The sequence below is a fragment of the Nelusetta ayraudi genome, unplaced genomic scaffold (assembly GCF_046127955.1).
Source record: "Nelusetta ayraudi isolate G7.1 ecotype Tasmania unplaced genomic scaffold, CSIRO-AGI_Nayr_v1 ptg000056l, whole genome shotgun sequence".
Lineage (NCBI taxonomy): Eukaryota > Metazoa > Chordata > Actinopteri > Tetraodontiformes > Monacanthidae > Nelusetta > Nelusetta ayraudi.
In genome coordinates this window covers 2792162-2814516 of record NW_027466106.1, presented here as the reverse complement: position 1 = coordinate 2814516, position 22355 = coordinate 2792162, and the positions used below count along the sequence as shown (strand labels likewise).

The 22355-nt window shown below is 44.0% G+C and overlaps 2 protein-coding genes and 1 long non-coding RNA gene across 3 annotated transcripts in view; all 3 read left to right on the top strand.

Moving 5' to 3' along the window:
• Positions 1-131: 131 nt before the first annotated feature.
• On the top strand, positions 132-17588 carry actn2b (actinin, alpha 2b). Its single transcript, XM_076038234.1, has 21 exons — positions 132-465; positions 4910-5024; positions 5137-5256; positions 5500-5586; positions 5970-6057; positions 6387-6465; positions 9003-9084; positions 9179-9264; positions 9460-9552; positions 9700-9930; positions 10061-10208; positions 10669-10819; positions 13433-13541; positions 14268-14408; positions 14609-14791; positions 14987-15121; positions 15387-15566; positions 15726-15872; positions 16124-16189; positions 16412-16570; positions 16862-17588. The coding sequence occupies exons 1-21, from the start codon at positions 331-333 to the stop codon at positions 17018-17020; spliced, it is 2694 nt and encodes an 897-aa protein (XP_075894349.1). The 5' UTR covers positions 132-330; the 3' UTR covers positions 17021-17588.
• LOC142896532 (uncharacterized) lies at positions 11080-12751 on the top strand. Its single transcript, XR_012928370.1, has 3 exons — positions 11080-11967; positions 12071-12129; positions 12232-12751. It is a non-coding gene; the product is annotated as an uncharacterized LOC142896532 (long non-coding RNA).
• A 1022-nt stretch (positions 17589-18610) lies between the features above and the next one.
• ryr2b (ryanodine receptor 2b (cardiac)) overlaps positions 18611-22355 on the top strand; it is a 45453-nt gene continuing 41708 nt past the window's right edge. The window contains exons 1-5 of the mRNA XM_076038311.1: positions 18611-18749; positions 20800-20919; positions 21304-21408; positions 21987-22055; positions 22173-22251. Of these exons, the coding sequence (XP_075894426.1) occupies positions 18702-18749; positions 20800-20919; positions 21304-21408; positions 21987-22055; positions 22173-22251 (421 nt within the window). The 5' untranslated portion in view covers positions 18611-18701. The remainder of the gene's footprint in view (positions 18750-20799; positions 20920-21303; positions 21409-21986; positions 22056-22172; positions 22252-22355) is intronic.

The window sequence follows — 22355 nt, the reverse complement described above, 5'->3', positions numbered from 1 at the left end:
GTGTGTGTGTATGTGAGGGGTGGGACGTTGTGTGTGTGTGTGTGTGGGGGGGGGGGGGGGGGGGGGGGGGGGATGGTATGAGGGTCGTCACGTGACTCCCCAGTACTAATGATACTGTCGCTTGATCATCTGGGGCAACCAGGGCCAGACGTCTGTCTGTCACGTCGGCAGGACAAGGGGCAAAGTGTGAGAAAGGAGGAGGAGAAGAAGAAGAAGAGAGTCGAGCAGGAGGAGAGTAGAAAGTCAGGAAACGATCCTTTAGAACAACACATCCGATCATTCGATCCACCTGTCCGTCCGACGTTCAGGGCAACACAACAGAGCGGCAAGATGATGACAATGACCCAGGTGGAGACCACGACGGTGCACTATGGTAACGGCTACGAAGAGGAGTACATGCTGCAGGAGGATGAATGGGACCGGGACATGTTGCTGGATCCCGCCTGGGAGCAACAGCAGCGGAAAGTAAGTCAGGAAACAAAGTGGGGGGGCATAATAACGTCAAGGGTGTTTTAGGGCTTAGAAATATAGGGAGTTGTACACAGAATATTTGTCTAAGAGGTTTTTTTTTTTTTAAGTCGCGCAATGGTGATAAACGTATATAAAGCGGTATTACATGGGTAGTTTTAGGGCTTTCGCCCAAGGCTGGTGTCGCATCACATCTAGTGTACTCACAAGGGAAACATCCGGTTAGAACTTTGAAAATTACGGGGCTGGGCAGCTACCTGAATGCGTAAAATGAGTGCCGTTTTGACGGCATGATACATTTTTCAAGTGAACAAGTGATTGTTTTTTCTTTCTTTTTTTTCCTTTTTTTTTTAACGTGTTAGTTAATGCTTGTTGGCCTGAAGGGTCACGCCCTACGACAACCTTCGTTTTGGCGCCTAATGCTCAGGGATTAACATGGATATCGAATCAGTTTAAGAAATATTATCACATTTTATCTCTCCCGCATCCCTGTTTTTATATAATATGACCCTTGTGTCCTTTTTGTGCGTTTTTTTTTTATTTTTATTAATTTTTATGGTTCCTAACATCAGGCAGGAAGACTGCGATTGAAAATGAGTCTCTAGCTAACATCAGCACATTGACAGGAATGTAAATGAATGTGCATTGTCCTCTTCGAATAAAATAATAAAAACAAAAAGCAAACAAAAAACATAAAAGCAGCGCAGTTAGTTTGCCTTTTATTATCTAGCTATACTAAACGTTACCATGGCACTTTGACTACATTTGGGCAGGTAACGTCTTTTCCCACCAAATCATCAGAAGTAGTTTGTCCTGATCTTTGCTCTGAAAGTGAGCTTGTGTAGACACTTGTGCAATTACATCCAACTTGATGCAGCCTGGATCCAGGCAGGCAGAGGCCGGGGAGGGTAGCAGCTCTGACAGATGGATGCAGCACAGGGTACCCGGCTAACAATAGCTCTGGCCTCCAGCAACTCTCCAGACCGCTGCCTCTTCACTGATACGCGCGGAATGCGAGCTGTCAACAGATGCTCCCAACACATGATGACGCTCTTGGGATTAGAATGGACGCTGCTGCTAATTTTAACCCCGCCACCAAAAGGCATTATAGTAGGGTTAATCCACTGTCCTTGGTGCGGAATTCTTTTGTTTATAGAGACCATGCAGAAAATATTGTCTACCAGCACACAGCCTCGATATAGCCCCGGCCCTCTCGCTGTCACTTGGTTAAATGTCTTGCCAAAGTCGGCCTCTGCCTATGAAGCTCTCACATTACTTGAAATTCACTTCATAATACACCAATACCATTCCGCTGTATCCCCATTGTGTCTGTCAGCTCCTCAGAAATTGGAACAAGTCTGACACTGTAGTGTACCCACCCTGTTAACTTGTCAAAAGTCCAACAAAGCATCAGTTTTAGTTGGATGCTAAACCTAAGCATTTTTGCTTAATGCGTCTGTGAACCCTGAAGGAAATGTTCTTGTCTCGAGAGCTATAAAGTTGTTTGGCTAATCAATTATGCAGGGTTACACAAACAACAAACAGAAAATGCTCCATGACCTTTAAACCTGCAGCTTTTCACGCAACTGGAGGTCCTGGGGGACCTCCATCAAAACCCCCTATCATCCCCTACAGGCATGACAGAACCATGGAGTCATCAATATTATGTCTAAAAAAGTTATTTTTGTCATAGATCACAATTTGGAGTTGATAAGCGCTAACTTTCCCTCTCATAGCTCTCTGCAGAGAGTCACTGGGTTCTCGGGGCAGCTGCTCACAATTGGTGAGTGATGTTTGCATTCAGTAACACTGGTTTCATGTTTCTCTCTGGCCCGCTGGGAGGTGATGAATCCTCTGCGGGCCTGACCGGCGTATGCACCTTATACCTTTGCCTTTGCATGTACAGTGTGTATTTTCCACAACATTCAAGGCCCATTTTAGTTTGTCCTTCTCAGTCATGATCAAACTGTGGTGCGCGCAGAGGGTTATTTCCATTTCACTTTGCAGCACTGCTTCCTGTAAATGGCTTTTAACGTGGTCGTATTTATGTGAACCATCTTTTTCATATATTACCTGAGTCAGACATATTTATCAAGGAGACCGACATGGCCTTCAGTGCCCATTGAATGTTTTCGAGACTGATCGTGTGCGCTCTCTCCTTGGCCGCTGCATTACATCAAGTGCAAATGTGTGATGTATAAGTAATAGGTATGATCCTGAAAGTTAAATATAATGACAAATACGTGACAGATCCATTCACAGAGCCCCAGCTTTTGAATATGCTCACGCTTCCCATTTATTTTCCAACCATCCGCTGAAGCTGTTTTGCCGTCAGGCAGCTCAGTGGCTCAGTTCGATGAATATTTTTAGTTTTATTCGTCACTGGTAAGAGCCAGGCAGCGGGAGGGGTTTCGGAAAGTGGGCAGCAGGGTTCCACAACTGTGGCCGAGTCAAATTTGGAGGACCAGAGGGCCACGTCTTTTAATAAGGAGTGCAGCAGTTCAATGTCACATACGCCCCGTGGACCCATTCAGCATGGAATGTGTTGGCCTTTACGCTAAAGCCCGATATTCTGCTTCTGCTCTGGCACCCACAGCTAAAGCCTGATTGGCTGACTGGCCTCCCACAGACTGTCCCAAATGGGATGTATGAAAAAGCGTACATCACATTAGTCACCCTTACAACAAGTATAACACCTTTCCTATGCATTGACCTGCAAAATGTAATCTCACAGGTTGAAAGTACCTTCTACTAAATTTATTCAGATAACATAGTATTTTCAAATAAAGCATAAAATAGCTCTTTGTCTTTCCTGCTGGCTAAAAAATGGAATGCGGTGCCATTAAATGACATTTTTAACTCCTTTGAAATGTGAAAATACAGGCAATTTTGATGTTTTAACGTTGATTTAGTTCACACACTTTTTGCAACATCTCTCCTGCTGTTAAAACATAGCACAAGAACTAAACTTGTGACGCTTGTGAAGCTCAAAAGTTCTTAAAAACATAAAGCGTCCTGATAAAAATCCTTTGTTCAATGTTGCTTTAAGCCGTGATCAGATCCTCTTTGCACTGGTGGCTGTGGGTGAATTACCATTCCCGCATTTGTAAATGTGTTCCGCAATTTCTCTTGATCAACTCTTGATTAAATCAAATATATAATTAGTAAGACTAATAAAAGACAGAATGAGCTGATGTTGTCCTATTCATGTTGTCCTCGTCAAGCAGAAGGTCATTCATTAGAAATAAAACAAAAATGTATTTTATTTTTAATGAATACAGATGGCTTATTTTTTTTTCATATTTCACTTTTTTACAGAATGATTTTTTTAGGCTTCAATTTATCTTCCTTCTGCTCCCATTCATTATCTGCCTCTGTCTTTTCATTCATACCTCATCCCTGAAACGAGTGTGACCTATGAGAGCTGCATGCACGCACCTTGATAAGCGGCTGCGATGGAGCATTTCATAAGTGGCAAAACGGTGACAAAGAGTGACACGAGGGGCGAGAACTGGCCCGGTGTCCATGTGACATTTTCGCCCATGTTGATGCGGCAAGACACCATGACGTGTTTTTCCTGCCCGACACTTATCGTGAGGCACAGCAGAGCGCTCTAAATTTAACTCCTTGTATCGGTCGGAATGTGCTCTGCGTTCGGCTCCCCCCCGCGTTTCATCCGCCGGCTGGCTGAACTGCGCGGCCGACTATGAAGAGACTTTTTAAAAATAGGATGAGGAGGACAATGATCCCGTCTTAATTTGATTTACAGTATTTGAGAGCGTCACACTTTGTTCTGATGGCCCTTCGCTGGGAGAGAAAAGCTGAAATGAGACACTCAGGGGTCGCTGTGGGTTAATCCTGAAATGTAGCACCGGTTAAAGAGGAAAACGCTGATCTGATTTAGGGGTCTGTTGAGGGACCTGTCAAGCTGTTAGCAGCCTCGCTTTGTTTGCACAGAGGAACATGCAAATGTATGAATTGTAATCTGTGACGTTAAAGTAACACTGCTTACTTTTTCAACCTCAAAATGGTGCAGAATTATTTTTCCAATTCAATTCATCAACTTGTAAACATCGACTCATACCTCTGACATAGTAATCTGTCTGACGCGAATAGGACAATATACAGTAGATTTGCCTACAGTAGTGCCTGCCAGGCACTAGCTTGCCTTGTCATGGCCCTAGCTTGGTTAGGCTGCATTAATCCAAGGGATGCAATTCCCCATGTTACAAGTCAATGAGTAATAAACATAAACATGAAGTTGAAAAGGGCCAAGAAAGAGAAAAAAATGTTGCTTTAAGAAGGTTCTGTCATTCCGGCAAATGCAGTCAGATGAGCACAACCTCACCTTAAGTACCAATTTATATGTCATTTTTGGTTTGCTCAGTGACATTTATACCAACTCCTACTCCAATTGACGTGCGTGTCAAATTCCTGTTAGACCTTTACAGCCTGGTGTAACTCTCATCTGAGGAAAGCTGGCACCCAGATTGAAAATATCGAGGAGGACTTCAGGAATGGATTGAAACTCATGCTGCTCCTGGAGGTCATCTCAGGTGAGGCTACTAACAGCTATGTGTTTTTTTGTTTGTTTTTTTTGGTTAATATTATTGTCACTTTTTCTTCGCAAGCAGCATTTGCTTTGAGTGAAAAACGCTTGCGTTGCAGGAGAGAGATTACCCAAGCCAGACAGAGGGAAGATGCGCTTTCATAAGATTGCAAATGTCAATAAAGCTTTGGACTTCATCACCAGCAAAGGAGTGAAGCTGGTTTCCATTGGAGCAGAAGGTACAAAATGCTCCCCTGTGTCAAGGTCCTTGAGGAGACCTATTTACAGATCTGTGTTTTTATTGTTTGTTTGTTTGTTTGAAGTTCTGGATCCCAGGGGAGCAGTTTGACGCACTGAATTAGATCATTTCGCTAAAATGAACAAAATAGGACCTTCAATCCCGACAACCGTTCGTCAATATTTCACAAAGTCCGCTGTCATGATCTGATATTTTTGGTGCTGATGGCATGGTTCTTTTTCAGAGATCGTTGACGGCAATGTAAAAATGACTCTCGGAATGATCTGGACCATCATCCTCCGCTTTGCCATCCAGGACATTTCTGTCGAGGGTGAGTTCAGAAGTTCCATCGCAAATCGGATTCACTTTCAACGGACGTTACTGTCAAACACAGAAACCAACAAAACCAAAAGAAAAACAGCTCAGTTTTGAAGCCATTGCCTCTAGAATTTCCAAATCAAACCAAATCAAAATGTTGATTTATTGCGAAATGTTTTGTACCTCCATCCTCCTCAAAGTGGGGTCTCACAGGACGAGATTTTACGAGAATTTTGCCTTATGCGCTTCGCACCATTCAATGGAAACATCTGCAAATTGCTTTGTGGAAATTTTAGAAATGTCGCCTTTATTTAGCAAAAAACTGTCACGGAAACGCAGATTGTGATAATCCATGTTTTACTGTCTCAATTTATGTCACGTCGCCATTTTTGTCAGAAACATCTGCCAAGGAGGGTCTGCTTCTGTGGTGTCAGAGAAAGACTGCCCCCTACAGGAATGTAAATGTACAAAACTTCCATGTCAGGTAGGTTTTTGACTGATCAGCTACTTTTAATGCAGTTTGAATGTTGCAATTGTTTCCGTAGGTGCTCTATAATCCAGCCATGTACAGCAAATATTCCAAATATTGTTTTTGTTATCAGTCTGGAAAACAGAATAATTCCCTGTGACATTATAGATCACCGCAACATAGTGTAGAATAGAATTATGCCTGTCCTCAGCTCTCCCGAGCGCCTCAGGAGTCTCGTGTTCTCTGCTGCTGAGGAGCCGCTGCGCTGCACCTGCGAGTCACGTTAGCGCCTTTTTGAACTGACCTGTTGCTTCTCTCTGCTCGTCGCCGTCGGCTGCCCCAAGCTGGAAGGATGGCCTGGCCTTCTGCGCCCTGATTCATAGACACAGACCCGACCTCCTCGACTACTCTAAGCTCAACAAGGTGTCGTGTGCTGCCGCTTGTAACCCTGGATGCTGTGGTTCAGTCTTCCGAACGCTAACCAGTGAATTAACCCTCCCTGTCACGGTGTGAGAAGCAGACTGAGTGCACCACAATAACAGCACATCTCACTCTTCTTCACAAAGTGATACAATTGTACAAACAGTATTTTGGAAAAGTAGCTGAGGCGCAAGACAGGAAATTATTTTCTTGAAAAGAGCTGCTTTCAGTTTGGTTTGAGGTTGAAGCAGTTCAGTGCTTTGTTGAAATTCAGTGGCTGCTATGAAGATCCAGTGAAATGTTTTTTGTCTTCATAGTTATTCACTTTTAGCATAAACTGCATTAAAAAAAAAAACACCCAACAAATGTTTTGGGCTAAACGCTTCAGCATTTGGAATTTAATGAGGCGGCTGGTATCCCTTGTACTGAATCCATAGCTGACACGATAAATATGCATCATATTATGATTTGTGACTGTACTGCAGGCAAGTGCATGCACTGCCTGACTAATGAGCAGCAAGAACAAATTCACAACTTGTTTTTGTGCGTTGCACAAATTGCCACAGATTTCTGTGGTCGCACCAACAGATGCACAGCACAGCGGCTACTCTGACTGCAGGGTTGTTTTTTTTTCCCAAATCTAATAGTTCCTAAGTGGGCAATCGGTCACTGCCAAGAGCACAGGACAGTGATAACATTCAGTCCTGATTGGACCTTTTTTTGGCATGCTGGGAAATTAGATAGTGGATTTTGGCTGTGTGAGGCACACCACTGGATCCCCACACAGAGAGACAGGTGCTGTTCTTGGAAGGAGTCATTTTTCATCATGTTTATATTCATCCCAGTCTGTCATCGAAGATGAATTCCGCTGGTTCAGCTTGTTATTAAGGTGACGAAACAAGTGCAAAGCACTCATGTGACTTTCACTCTCCTTTACATCCAGATGAAAAGCAGCAAAATATGGTCGGTGCAGTTTCCCCTCTGCCACATGTGAACCATTAACTTCAACACATGTTCTTTAGATCATTCAGCCTTTCGTGTTTGTGTTCAGACAGACGAGGGCCTCAGTGAGCTGTGCAGAGTGTTCAACTGCAGCTCAATGGCAGAGCTTCAAGCTCTCTTGCCTGTGATACACAGTTTTTCACCCTCTGAATAAAGTAAAGTGCCCACCAGTCAGTAACAGCGCCTTGGTGGGAGTGGGTGTTTTTCCGAAGTTCATCTTTTTAACAAGTTTGTTCTGTTTTTTTTTTGTTTGTTTTTTTACGTAAGACCTTTTTTTGTATAAAGTGAGACAAAAATCTATTATCATACTATCATTTCATTTTCAAGAATTCTTAAACTAAGAAGTCAATGGTGACTCTTTTTTATGAGAGAATCTCCAAGGCCGACGAGAGTGACATTTTTTCAGCACTCGTCTATCGAGGTGTGACTTGGAATTGACCCCAGAATAGTCGCAGAAACACGGGTTTGGTCCCAACACGGCTCAGGCTCGGCTTTAACTCTGCTGTCCACGCTGTCACGCAGTGTGTGAGGCTTCCTGTCTGCACTAATGTCACATAAGTCTTTGTAGAATGGGAGATTTATTTATTTATTTATTTATTTAGACCTGACAGTATGTACAACACTGTAAGTTGCTTTTAGTCGTTAAATTTCAATGTGGCCGTATGGGAGAGAAGAAGAAAAAAATCCGGATTGGAAGCACATTTCGTTTTGTCTTTCTCTGTCTCTTTGGCTTACTCATCCACCCGTTCAGTCACACCATTCCTTCTCATTCGGCTCAGCTGCCAAGAGGCGGTGGGATTTTGCGCCAGGCAGCTGTTGAGTCTGGCTCCAGGTGATTGTGTTGGTTAAGCCAGTACTTTTACAGGCGGCCGAGACAGCTCTGGCCAGGGGTGCGCTCACACACACACAAACACACACAGGCCTCAGGGTTCCCCTCTATCCATCCGCCATTCATCCCTTCATTCCGTCATCACTTCACCTTCCCATCCATCCGTCCATCCGTCCATCGTCGTGTCCAGCGCTGGATGTGTGAGCAGCTGCTGCTGTCATGTAGCGAGCCAGCCGCGTGAGGCCCTCCCACCAACTGACTGCAGTTTGAGATCAGCACAGAGATAGAGACAGTAGCTGCAGCATGATAGGACGGCCTTTTCACCGCCACTGCACTCTCGGTGGTCCTGTTAGAAGGAGAGGGCTCGACGTAAAGAGTTGGTCGGCCGTAGCTGACCACTGAAATACTGTTTAATGGAGTTTTTAGAGACTAATGTTAAAGTTTTTTGAGAATAATTTCCCCTTTGACTGATTTTCACTTTATACCACAACCTGCGATGTTGCTAATAAACAAGCAAGATGCATGAGGCAAGAGAATTTATAACGGCGCTGGTCTCCGTGCAGCGGCTTTCGAAAATAGACATTTAAAAGCCAGTGCATGCAGCGGAGGTGGTGAAGCTGGAGGGAGGTCCGTCATAGCGGCGAGGTCAGTGCGGTGGCATTTTAAGTCCAGCATTACCAGCCCAGTCAAATTGTGTGCCTTTATTTAGGATGATCCTCTGGGGAACCTGAACCTGGCTTTCGACTTAGCAGAGAAACACCTGGACATTCCCAAAATGCTGGACGCAGAAGGTAGTGTTTTACAAAATAGATTGAAGCTTAATCATTTCGATTTTTTTTCTTCTTAAATTCATTTGTTCCCTTTTTTCTTTTTTAAACACCACAGATATCATCAACACCCCAAAGCCTGATGAGAGAGCCATCATGACCTATGTGTCCTGCTTCTATCACGCCTTTGCTGGGGCTGAGCAGGTAAAAATGATCATATATGGCGATTCCTTTACTAACTTGTACTGTTATATAAGTAACATATGCATCACCATAATGTCTTAAGGGAAAAAAACGAGCTGGTCAGAGATGTTTTTTTTTTTTTGTTTTAAATGGACCCTGGGAACGGCATTGCTTTGCTTCGCTCATGGTATTGTAATGTTCTTGTGCCCGTCTCAGGCAGAGACGGCTGCCAACAGGATCTGCAAGGTGCTCGGTGTCAACCAGGAGAATGAGAAAATGATGGAGGAGTATGAGAGGCTGGCCAGTGAGGTAATCAATTCATTTGATCATTTCAAAAATTGGTATGTCACGCATGTGCGGCCCAGTTAACTGCCACCTACAGTGTGAAAAAGCCCTGTTGAAGTCATCACATTTCCAATCCCGTTATTCATTTGTTGTCTCCCGCCATCCTCCCAGCTGCTGGAGTGGATCCGCCGCACCACGCCCTGGCTGGAGAACCGAACCCCGGAGAAGACCATGGCTGAGATGCAGAGAAAGCTGGAGGACTTCCGGGACTACAGGCGCCAGCACAAGCCGCCCAAGGTGCAGGAGAAGTGCCAGCTGGAAATCAACTTCAACACGCTGCAGACCAAGCTGCGCATCAGCAACCGGCCCGCCTTCATGCCCTCCGAGGGGAAGATGGTCTCTGTAAGTCAAGTCTCCCCACAGTCAGTCAGTCAGTCAGTCAGCCAAATGCACAGTGTTATTGTTTTTTTTGTATTTGCCAGTTGAACTCGCTGACTTGATGAGACATTTGATTTCTTTTCCCTCTGACCAGGACATAGCCAGCGCATGGCAAGGCCTGGAGCAGGCAGAGAAAGGCTTCGAGGAGTGGCTCCTCACCGAGATCCGTCGGCTGGAGAGGCTGGATCATCTGGCGGAAAAGTTCCGCCAGAAAGCCACCAATCACGAGAACTGGGCCAGCGGTCAGTAATGGTTTGAATTTGCAATTTTCTCTGTCCGTCCTGACTGCCTCGGTGAATTAAAGTTCTAGTCCCAGTGATTGTCATATCCCAAGGGATGGAAATTACTGGGTGATCTAACCCTCCAATTCCAAAACCTGAATACTGAGTGCCAAGCAGGGAGGCAATGGGTACCGTTTACAGTCTTGGGTATGACCCAGCCAGGGATCGAACCCACAACCTACCAGTCTCAGGGCTGACACTCTACCACGAGACCACTGAGCTGGTATTAATCCCTACCTCCCTAAAGAGGTTTGTTTTTCTGTATATAAGTCTGTATGTTGTAATGCAATCAACCTGAAGTGGACTCAGACAAACCTTTTCCTTCCATTAGCAATGGCCAGAGTGTGTATGTAATGTTTGTTTTGTGTCTCCCTCTTGCTTTACCACTTTTCCATCTCTTACGCATGTGTGCCGCACTCAGGTAAAGAGCTGATGCTCTCCCAGAAAGACTACGAGACGGCCACCCTGACGGAGATCAGAGCGTTGCTCCGAAAACACGAGGCCTTCGAGAGCGACTTGGCAGCTCACCAGGACCGAGTGGAGCAGATTGCCGCCATTGCACAAGAGCTCAAGTATGCACTTCCACTAACAGACGTTTGCGGCCGTGTGCAGTGGAAGCCCAGGAGAATGTTGCCTGCCAAACACATCATTAGACATGGTGTCGGGTTCCTGTTGTCTGTGTCTATCTATCTATCTATCTATCTATCTTCACACACATATACACGTGTGTGTGTGTGTGTGTGTGTGTGTGTGTGTGTGTGTGTGTGTGTGTGTGTGTGTGTGTGTGTGTGTGTGTGTGTGTGTGTGTGTGTGTGTTGTTTTGATATCAATAACAATTGACAAGACAATAGCTGGGTTTCCATGACAGATTTGAAACCAAAAGCTATTTTTTTTTTTTATATTGATGGAACACAATTAGTTAAACCACTGCGATTGATGTCATGCCACAAAAAAGTGTTTTCTCCTGTCATGTTATGTGATTCTATGCTACTGAACTGTCACCAGGTTTCATTTCTAAATCAGATACCTCTGCCTGGACCATTATTACGGCCATAATATTTCCAACTTCACTATTTCAACCCCTTAATTGAATAACTCAATCTCGGCCTACAATAATTCACTGTTCAGAAACCATCTCCTACAAGTTACTCCTCCGTCCACACATAGCACATATTGTGCCATATGAGCCAACTGTACATCTTGTGAACTGTTAAAATTAACTTTTTAAACTTTACTATGTAAACTTTACTTCCAGACTTATTTCTGTTAAGATCACAAACCTTAAAAGTAAAACAAAACTCCCTTATAAATGGGAGTTCATTTATTTCAGGTTTAGTTTAAACACATCCATATACAAACAAAACAGCACAAGTACAAAATAGTTCTCCAGGAGTTCATTTTTTTCATATTTGAAAGAATAATTGGGGTAAAAAAAAAAGTAGAAGACAGAAAGACATCAAAACCTCTCTCAAGTAAACGACTCACACCTGCATCTTTATCCCTCATCACCTCAGCGTGTTTAGAGGAGGGAGGGGCGTGGCTTACACACATGCAGACACTTGCAATCAATCTTGTGAATACTGAACACCTGCCCATCGTTAATGCCAACTCTGTCCGGATTGGCCAGAAGACACTTCATGTTTCATATTTAACCGGTGCTCAGTGAGAGGAAGGCATCGGTTCAGCTCACAAGCAAAATGGCTCTGCTGTGTCTTGCAAGGTAAGTGATGCACAGACTTGCTGCTACTGCTGCATTAAGTTAGCAACTGGGTGCATTGTGCTGGTGTTGATTTTCTTTCCCTCCTCTGGTTTTTCCCTCTCAGTCAGTTGCTCCTCGTTGTGCTGCTTTGCTGGAATGTGCACTGCATCCCAATTGCCAAAGGTGAGTTTCTCTGCAAATATTTTAAAATGCAAGTGTCGTGGCTTCAAACTGCTTTGCACCAACTATCTTGCTCATTTGCCCTGCATTGTGCTTTCCCATTAGATGTGTACAAGAGTGATTTTGCTGGTGGATTGACTGCACCTAAAGGTGGCTCTGGCTCATTGCCAGGTGGCCCTGTTAATGATGCAGGTGCTCCTGCTGTGCTGTTCCCAAATGGCGCGCATGCTCCCAATCAATATGCAGCGGACTCTCAAGTTGTGTATCATCAGGCCCCTGGCAGTGCCAACAACTGGAATGCTGCGGCAGTGCCCGGACCCTCCCAAGCTGTGTCACGACTCCCTCAGGCTGCAACTGGTGTCGGTGCCTTTCCCCAACAACAGTCCTATGTGGGTGGGCAACTGGAAAACTACATGGCCAATGTTGAGCACCGTGACTCCAAAAGGCAAACTGAGGAAATGAGTTCTCTGCTGCCACCGCCGCCAGTTCGGCAACCAACAGAAGAGTACAAGGGTGGCGAGTTGCATACGTACTCAAGTGTGTTTGAGCATGGCGACGACGCAAGGGAAACCGAAGAACAAGGCCAGCCGCCCTATCAGCCTTACCTCGGAGTCGCTCGGGATGCTGTTGCTGTTGCAGTCGCACCCGCTCCAGTGGCACCTGTGTTTCCGTCAAGAAGCTTCTTCTATCCACCAGGGCCGATTGGCATGGATCCACGCACGTACTACCTCTTCATGACCGGTCAGCTTCCTCCTGGCACATTCTCTCACACAAGCCTGAGCCATGAAGCTGGCGGTAATCACTACGGGGAAGCCCATTATGAGAGATTCAGCTATCCAACTGGACCACAACCAAGGCTCACGGAAACCCAGGAGGTGTCCAGTGACGTGCGCTTTCAGCAGCAGCAGCCCAGGGACAACAGAAAGGGTTACTAGGACTCAGTCGCTGCTGAAATGTGTACTTGTGTGCCTTTTCCTGAGAATTAATAAAATGCTAAAATGCAACTGACTGCTTCCTGCCTTTTGCTTTCCCTTGTACTGCCAGAGCTCAAATTGCCTAGAAGGGTTTAAAATGGGCTTTAGTTAATGCAGCTACATTAGGAATTTGGGGTCATGTCAACTTTTCTTTAAACTGCTTAAAGTATCAGTTTGCAAAGGGATCTGATTGAGTAAACCAACTGGTTTCCCAGGGAAAAAAAATGTACTTCGAGAAACTAGAATTCTTTTCATGGCAGTTCAGAAACAAACCTGCTTATGTGAGCCCTTGTGTAACCTTGCCACTGACCTGATGGTTTTTCTTGTTCCAGTGAGCTGGATTATCATGATGTGGCTGCTGTGAATCTCCGTTGCCAGAGCATCTGTGACTTGTGGGACAAGCTGGGAACACTGACTCAGAAGAGGAGAGAGGCACTTGAGGTCAGGCCACTCGTCAAGGCTGAACACAAAAAATAGCATGATGGAGTAAATGGCGAGGCACAGGAAGCATGCTATTTTTTCCCCCTCATGTTTATATTTTTCCATTACTAGTGTTGAGCATTTGCATTTTGTACTGTGTGCATACATTCAGCCCACCACAGTGCACTGATCATTTTTGATGATAATGATTGCATATTTCTGGACAAAATGTCATTGTAAGAATCTTTAGCTGCCTGTCAAAGACATTTGAACAGTACGGACAAACCTGATAAGGAGAGATAATTGGATCCCCTTTAAATTGTGCGACCTGCACGGGATGATGAAATGGTGGTGTAGAGGGGACACAGGAGGAATAGAGATGGGTTTTGCCCTTAGAGTGACTGGCCAAAGGCCCATCAGCCACTTCCTCTGATCCGAGCTGGACATTGCAGACCTGCAAATGTGAGAGCGGCTGGGAAAAGCGCCAAGGCTTAAGCCTGAATGACACGGGCAGGGAACATTTAATCTGTGACTCTTCCTTTCTTTGCTGCCCCCTGCCAGCAGGGGTGATCAGGGGAAGAAATAGAGGCGTGTGGGTTAATGATGCCATACCAATGATATGTACTCATCAAAACTGATAAAGTTTGTCTGGGATTTGTATGTCAGGCACAAATACATCCAAATGGAAGGTTAGGCAGAAAAATGCTATGCTAACACAAAACAAGAGATATCTTCTTATGCCCTCAGCGGACAGAGAAGCTACTGGAGACAATCGATCAGCTGTTCTTGGAGTTTGCAAAGAGGTCTGCCCCTTTCAACAACTGGATGGAGGGAGCCATGGAAGACTTGCAAGACATGTTCATAGTGCATTCTACTGACGAGGTCCAGGTAGGCCTACTTGGAGCACCAAGTTCATTCTATGGCGTTTATTTATGATGCAAGTAATACTTTGAAAGCCAATGTCACCACTTCATGTTTAAATGTGCTTCACTCTGATAAAGTCGGTCAACCCATCACGTCCAGAAGGTAACTGGCCTCGATCAGACGCTCTACACCAGAGTGAACACGGCCCCTTTTTTTCATTCCAGAGCCTCATCGCAGCTCATGAGCAATTCAAAGCTACTTTACCAGAGGCTGATGCAGAGAGGCAGGCCATCGTGGGAATCCAAAATGAGGTGCAGAAGATATCCCAGAGTTACGGGATCAAGGTCAACATCGTCAACCCCTACAGCATCGTCACGATCGAGGAGCTTCTCAACAAGTGGGAAAAGGTGTCTTAAATAACATCTACACATTCAGACCAGGAGAACCAGGCCGCCTTGGCTGCTAGGCAGTGTTTGCGATTGAGAAAGTTTGTTTGAGGCCCATGAATGAACGAGTAGGAAACGAGAAAACTTCATATTGTTATTGACACATCCACGTCACAGAATTTTCCACTAAAACCCTGATGTTTTTCTGTCGTCCAGGTGAAGAAGCTGGTTCCTCAAAGAGATGGTTCCCTGCAGGAGGAGATGGCCCGCCAGCACGCCCACGAGAGGCTCAGACGACAGTTTGCTGCCCAAGCTAATCTCATTGGGCCCTGGGCACAGGCCAGGATGGAGGTAAAACATACAGCAGTTAGTTTACCTCCATGAAATCAAGCACTGCAATGGGGAGATAAATGTGCTTCCATGCACCCAGCATCAGGGAGCTACAATGACGGTGGCTTTCATGACACATACATTATTGCATCCCTCAAATTCTTTTTGTTCTGAACTAATTTGCCTTTTTCCCCTTTTTGGATTGCTACAGTATACTGTGCGACGATCACATGCCTTTCCTTCCTCCAGAAAGACTTTGACCTTGGTACGTGCCTTCTTCCCACAGGAAATTGGCCGCTGCTCCCTGGAGGTCGGTGGCACCCTGGAGGACCAGATGACCCAGCTCAAGCAATTCGAGCATGTCATTGTTGCTTACAAGCCCAACATAGACAAGTTGGAGGGAGACCATCAGCTGATCCAGGAATCTCTGGTGTTTGACAACAAACACACCAACTACACCATGGAGGTACAGGGCAGTGGCAATACATCACATATTTCTTTGTTTGGCAGTAAAATATTGCATAACTTACTACAGATACTGAGAAATGCATGCTTCTAAAAAACGTTACCATATAAGGCCAGCGGATCTCTTGAGTGTGCATCTCTCCTGCCTTCACATTAACAGCACATCCGGGTGGGATGGGAGCTGCTGCTCACAACCATCGCTCGAACCATCAATGAGATCGAGACCCATATCCTGACCCGTGATGCCAAAGGCATCAGCCAGCAGCAGATGAACGAATTCCGATCCTCCTTCAACCACTTTGACAGGGTACGGCTTACTACCACTCTTCAGCATTCAGCCGAAAGCATTGAATTGTACTATCCTCCTCCAGTTTGTCTCAGAATGTATCCAATAAGTAACCACTGAAGTGTTTGTGGATAAAACAACTGTGTGCCTAATATTGATAAATATGTGGTGTTGTGTGTGATGAATTTAGATGATGCCACCGTGTCCTTAATCCCCTTTAATGACTTTGTAATTTTCTACATGATGAATCTGGCTTTGGGCTGTGCCCGTAGAAGAAAAACGGAGCAATGGAAACTGATGACTTCAGAGCCTGCCTCATCTCCATGGGATATGACTTGGTACGGTGATACAGATATGTATGGCTGGTTGCCAACTCTTCAAAAAACATTGATATCAAATTATAATTCAAACGCTTTTCGCTTTTTATTTTTTGCCACCATCCATATTTTTGCCAAACTGAGACAAAGATCTTCATTTTAATTAGTAACTTTGCACAAATTCTAATGAATTCATGACTATTTGCTGTATTTCATTGTTCCATTTATTCTCACATTTCTTAGGGTGAGGTGGAGTTTGCCCGTATAATGATGCTTGTCGACCCAAATACGTCAGGAATTGTGTCCTTCCAGTCTTTCATTGACTTTATGACCAGAGAGACTGCGGACACAGACACTGCTGAGCAGGTTGTGGCATCGTTCCGAATCCTGGCAGCCGACAAGGTATGTGCTTCCTTCACTGGCATCTGAAGAGATATTCCTAGGTAACACTAATCAACTCTGCTCCAGTAAATTTAAGCCGTGGCATGTTGGTGTTACGAGTTGCAGTTCTGCTCATGAACGAAGCATGTAGATGCAGAACATGTCTGGAGAATATGCTTTAAGTACTCTCTCACATCATTTTAATGTATGAATGAGCAAACAAATGCCTGTGTGAGTGATAACCACTTTTCACCTGTGTGCAAATGAGTTAATGTTCATGTAAACGCGTGCATTTACTTTTCTCCACCGCAGCCCTATATACTGGTGGACGAGCTGAGAAGAGAACTTCCTCCAGAACAAGCAGAGTATTGCATCATGAGGATGCCACCCTACAAGGGCCAAGGGGCACCACCGGGGGCGCTGGACTACGCTGCCTTCTCTACTGCCCTCTACGGCGAGAGTGACCTCTAGAAAAGGATTCATTCAATGAGTTGTCTACTTGAAACCATCACACTCCCACTTTGAGTTTAAAGAACACAAGAAAAAAAATACTTTAAGAAAGTTGGAATAAATATGCCAATGAAATGTTTGCGTCCATATTGGGTTTTTGTTGATTACTTTAAACAAAGAATGACTACACACATAATAGGCCTAGCAATTAGTCTTTATTTTCCTTATATCCCTTTCAATAGGGTGTGTCCCAAATGAGATGTACTCTGTTCTATCAAAGCAGTGCCTTGTATAATTTATTATTTGCATTGTGGTATTAGGACAGAGCAAAGGTGTAAAGGCAAAGGTAAACTATATACGCCGCGGTCAAAGGCTGTTTGATTATAAGTTGCATTTTATGAATCTTAGTTGAGTCCTATGTCCTATTTTGTCCCTTTTTGTCGTTAATTCTATAATTCTCACAGAGTGCCCCAATCAGTTTTCCAAGACAGGCATCTTAAGATGTCTAAAATGAATTATAGTTTGTGAACATAATTTTAGACCTGCTGTATTTTAACAATAAACAGCATTGAGAATGAGCCTCAAAAAAGGCCAAATGAAGGGAAAATGGGAAAACCGGTTGAATGCAAAAGCAAATATTTATAATTGCTGAGTGGTTTATTTGTAGAGATCGTGGATGGCTACATCTGGGGTATCTGAGTACCCATTTGGAAATTAAGTGGAAAAAATGGAATTTGTTATTGGGTTAAAAAAAAAACAATTAAATAAAAAATTGGTGATCCAAACTGCCTTGTTTCCATTGCTCCATTAGTTGTGTTGTTCTCTGTGCTGCCCTTTAGCCTTGGTACATATACTAAATGTATATAGTGTGTGAATGTGTATAGTGTATTTTTTATTTTTTTTACACAGCTGTGCAGGCTCCAAATAGGAACTTAATTTTATGAGGTTTCAACTTGTACCTGATGGCAATGAATTTGTAGAAATTTCAGTAATATATTTTACAGTGATGAATTGTGTATAACAGTTTTGGGGCGGGTATGGAAGCATAGGGAGGGAGATGTATACGTTTATCACCCAATGTAAAAGTTATGGGTTTGGTTCTCTGGATGACTAAGGTTTATATGAAGGTTTATAGTTCATTCGATTCAGATAAAATTTATAGCATTCGTCAAATAGATGTTAGAGATCATATTTTGGAAGATCAATCAGGCTATACAATAATAATAATAATAATAATAATAATAATAATCCATGTACTTTATTAGAATGACTGCTACGCGAGTAAAATAAAGTTGAGGGTGAAGTACTGCTGCCAATAAAAAAAAGAAAGAAAAATCTTTATTTATTTACTTTTATACGAGAAAAAGAATAACCATAAACGAAACTTCAATTGCACCCTTTTAAAATTGAAACTGTGAAACACCAATGAAAAGGCTCTCAGTTTACTGAAGAGTTCGTTCATCCTATCTCCGGTGGCCTAGTAGTAGGCGCCTGGCTTCCATACGTCCGTGATGCAGACGCTCGGTGCCGGAGAAAGCGGCACGACACCGGACAGGACCGTCACAAACTCGGCCTACATGCTAATGGACGGCACCTGGCTCCTCCTCCCACACCATGTTTGCTCACTGACCTGAGATTTCGTGAAAGTCAGACGACCAAACGACTGCTCCCTGAATGCCGGGGGCGCTGTTAAGTTCCAACAATGACGGACACCGGAGAGCCTGAAGATGAATTCCAATACTTACGAACGGTACGCTAAGTCCTTCTTCATTTCTCCTTTATTATTATTTTTATTTACGATGTCTTTATTTATTTATTTATTTATTTTTGCTAAAATGAAATTTAAGACAGCGCCACGCAGCTAGAAAACAATTAGCCAGTTAGCTAACAAAAAAGTAACATGGGTAATTGTAGCTTCTTTTTTTTCTGTCATAGTTATTAACATTTAAAACCTCAAGTTTCTATAGTGTGTGGATGGAGAAAGTTTTAGGACAAGCTAGAAATAGTTAAATGATCTACACATTGCCCGCACCTTAGCGGCTTTCTGGAAATCTGGGAGTTACATACATTTACAGTACATCGGCTCTAAACAAACATTTATAAGCCTATTTTGGTCATTCATTAATTTATTTGGATCTGGCGACTTGTCCAAGGTGTCACCCTGCTGTCGCCCTATGGCAGCAGGGTGACATGGGGCCACTTGCAGGTTCATCGGGATGCCTCAAGACACAGCCACGTCAAATTTGGGGCTTCTAGCCCATGAGGAACCCCGAAACCCTAACCCTAACTCCAGCAGTAACCCTAACCCTAACCCTAATTACAGCATTATCGCTAACCCTAATGCCATGCAAGTCTATGGGGTGAAAAGTCAACTTTGTCCTAGAGACATGGGGCCACTTGCAGGTTCATCGGGATCCCTCAAGACACAGCCACGTCAAATTTGGGGCTTCTAAGGGGGGGCATGAAAAATTTTCTTCCTTCAAGGTGGGGCGTGACAGAGAAAGTTTGAGAACCACTGATGTAACTTCTCTTGGCCATAAGTGTTCCATACGCAAGTTTCATTTCTCTTTCTTTTAAAACTGCATTTTTAACACCAATCACTCTATTAAGTATAAAGTAGCGAGAGTGTTCGCTTATCTTGAATGGATCCACCTGCATAGCTGGGCCTCAGTAGCAGCTCCTATCATTGTCTTTGCTGGGTTTAGATACCAATTCTAAAAGGAGATCGCAAATGGCATTTTTCGTCGTGGCGGCAAGATGCTGTCGTCGTCGCATAGTTGTAGGATGTCTCACAGTTATCTTGCAGCTTGTTATCTTTGACTGATGATAAGGGCATATCACACAGAGAGAGTGTGTGCGGACACAAGACGCGTACAGTACACACACACATACACACACAGCCAGTGATTTAGATTGCTGGGAACAGTTGGTAAGGCGATATCAGACAAAGCATTAAATTGTTTCCATGAGGTTGTTTGCAGAGGTAAGAAGCTGCCCATTTAGATAAATTCAGTTAAAAAGCTGTCTTATTATGGCACTAAAATATATATATATTTTTTTATTATGAAAGTGCAATGATCCTTTTTACCCTGAAAACTTGTAAAGGAAAAAGGCAATAAGTTTGCTCCATGTGATTGCATCTCCAGTTCCCATCGCTCCTTGTAGATTTCCTCTTGTACTATGCACACTGAAAAAGCAGCGCGTCCGCCAGTCATGTGAATGCAACACAGTGCCTCGGCGCTGAGCAGTTTGTTCGACTGATTTCAGAGTGCAGCTGATAGCGTGGAGTGGAAAGAAAGGTTAATCAAGGGCCAGCAGCAGAGTATCTTCCCAATATGGAGGCGTGCGCCGCGGGGACTGGAGGTGTTGGCTGTTTTCGCTGTCGTCTCTGGTCCCTCTCTGCACCTTCCCCAAAATAGACGTGAAAGACAAATTCTTTGACTTGGTATCATTTGTTACTGAGTCTTACAAACGGGGAACGTCGTTGACGGCATTTCACAGACGCAAAAAAAGAACACTGTGCAATGTACTTGTACGCTGAATTGGCTGAATTGTTTTTTGGAGGTAGTTGACTTGTGTTAAAAGCAGACTCAACAGAGCGGTCTGTTGTCCTTCAAACTAAATGCATTTATCCTTCATTGAGACATTAACCCAGACTTTTGTAAGCTCTGAAAAGTGTGTGTGTGTGTGTGTGTGTGTGTGTGTGTGTGTGTGTGTGTGTGTGTGTGTGTGTGTGTGTGTGTGTGTGTGTGTGTGTGTGTGTGTGTGTGTGTGTGTGTGTGTGTGTGTGTGTTTTCCAGGGAGATGAAGTGGTTTTGCAGAGCACCTTCACTATACAGGAGGAGCATGTGAAGCTCTGTCTTGCTTCAGAGGGATTTGGCACCAGACTGTGCAGACTGGAGTCTACTTTTAACTGCAAGGTAATGTAGAGGTGTATTGCAAAAGTGTGAAGGAAACAGTTTTTATGCATTTACGCGTCACCGGACGTGACATACGTGGTCACATGACCGGTTCATTTCAAGCGAAAATGGCGCGTTATGTTTGGACGGCGGAGGAGATGGAATGTTTTTTACAAGTAATAAAAATGAAAAATATAACAACCATTCTTGACAGCAAACGCCATCTAAACAAGCTAAATCTCGTCGTGGGACGAGATTTAGCGAGAATTACGGCTGATGCGCTTCACACCATTCGACGGAAACGCCTGCAATTTGCAATTGTGCTTTGTCGAAAATCCGTCATGGAAACGCAGCTAATGACAAAGTGTGGTGGTGATTTTGATGAGTTGTCTTTATTTCTGTTAGAATGTACCTCCAGACTTGTCTGTTTGTGGCTTCGTCCTGGCCGACTGCCTCTCTGTTCGAGCCCTGCAGGAGATGCTGACCCACAGCGAGCGCTCTGCTGCAGAGGTGAAACTCCACTGGTTTCTTTTTTCTTTTTTTCTTTTTTTTTTTTCGAAATAACATATATATACATCAGATTTATATTTTTAGTTATTTCTCCCTATAATCATTAAAAAAAAATATTCAGAGGAGAGAGAGAGAAAATTGTGTGCGCCGCTGCAGAAAACACATGCATCTTGTGGAATCCCAAGTTTGGCTGGGGATTCCACCGGATGTGTGTGTGCGTGCGTGTGCTCTGGAACGACTGCACTAGCCGCCTGCTCCGCTCCGTCAACCGCTACGTTCTCGGGGCAGAGAATGGTGCAGCTCTGCCAGGCTGCTGGAGTCGCAGTACTGTCTAGTACTTTCTAGTAGTTTCCTGCTGACACAGTTTCCAGTGCCCTGCATGATCTGATATGTAACATTGCATTTTATACACAGAGAGGCCACAAAATACCTCATTGTTCCCATTGAGGGGAAAGAAGACTGACCTGACTTTAGTAATTGTTACATTTACGTGAATTTAAATACCAGTATGCAAAAAAAATATATAATTTATGATTCTTATGCTTTATATATATATATATATATTTTTTTTTTTGCAGGTTGGAGGCAGCCATCGCACTCTGCTGTATGGCCAAGCAGTGCTGTTCCTGCACTCCTACAGTGGCATGGTGAGTTTTCAGTCCAGTCCTGGAATAATCTACAAATAAGTCAGAATGCCCAGCTCATTATTTCTTCCAATTACTTCAAGGAAATAAATTATAGCTCTCAATTTTTTTCACTCCCAGTATCTCAGCTGCTTGTCGTCCTCTCAGTCTCCAAGCGATAAACTGGCTTTTAATGTCGGTCTACAAGTGGATAAAGGAGGTAATTGATGCTGGCCTATGTCAATCGCTACCAGTTTGTCAAATGTATATATGCATTTGTGATCCGTTTTTGTACCTTTAGAGAAGTAAAGTTGTTTTGAAGAT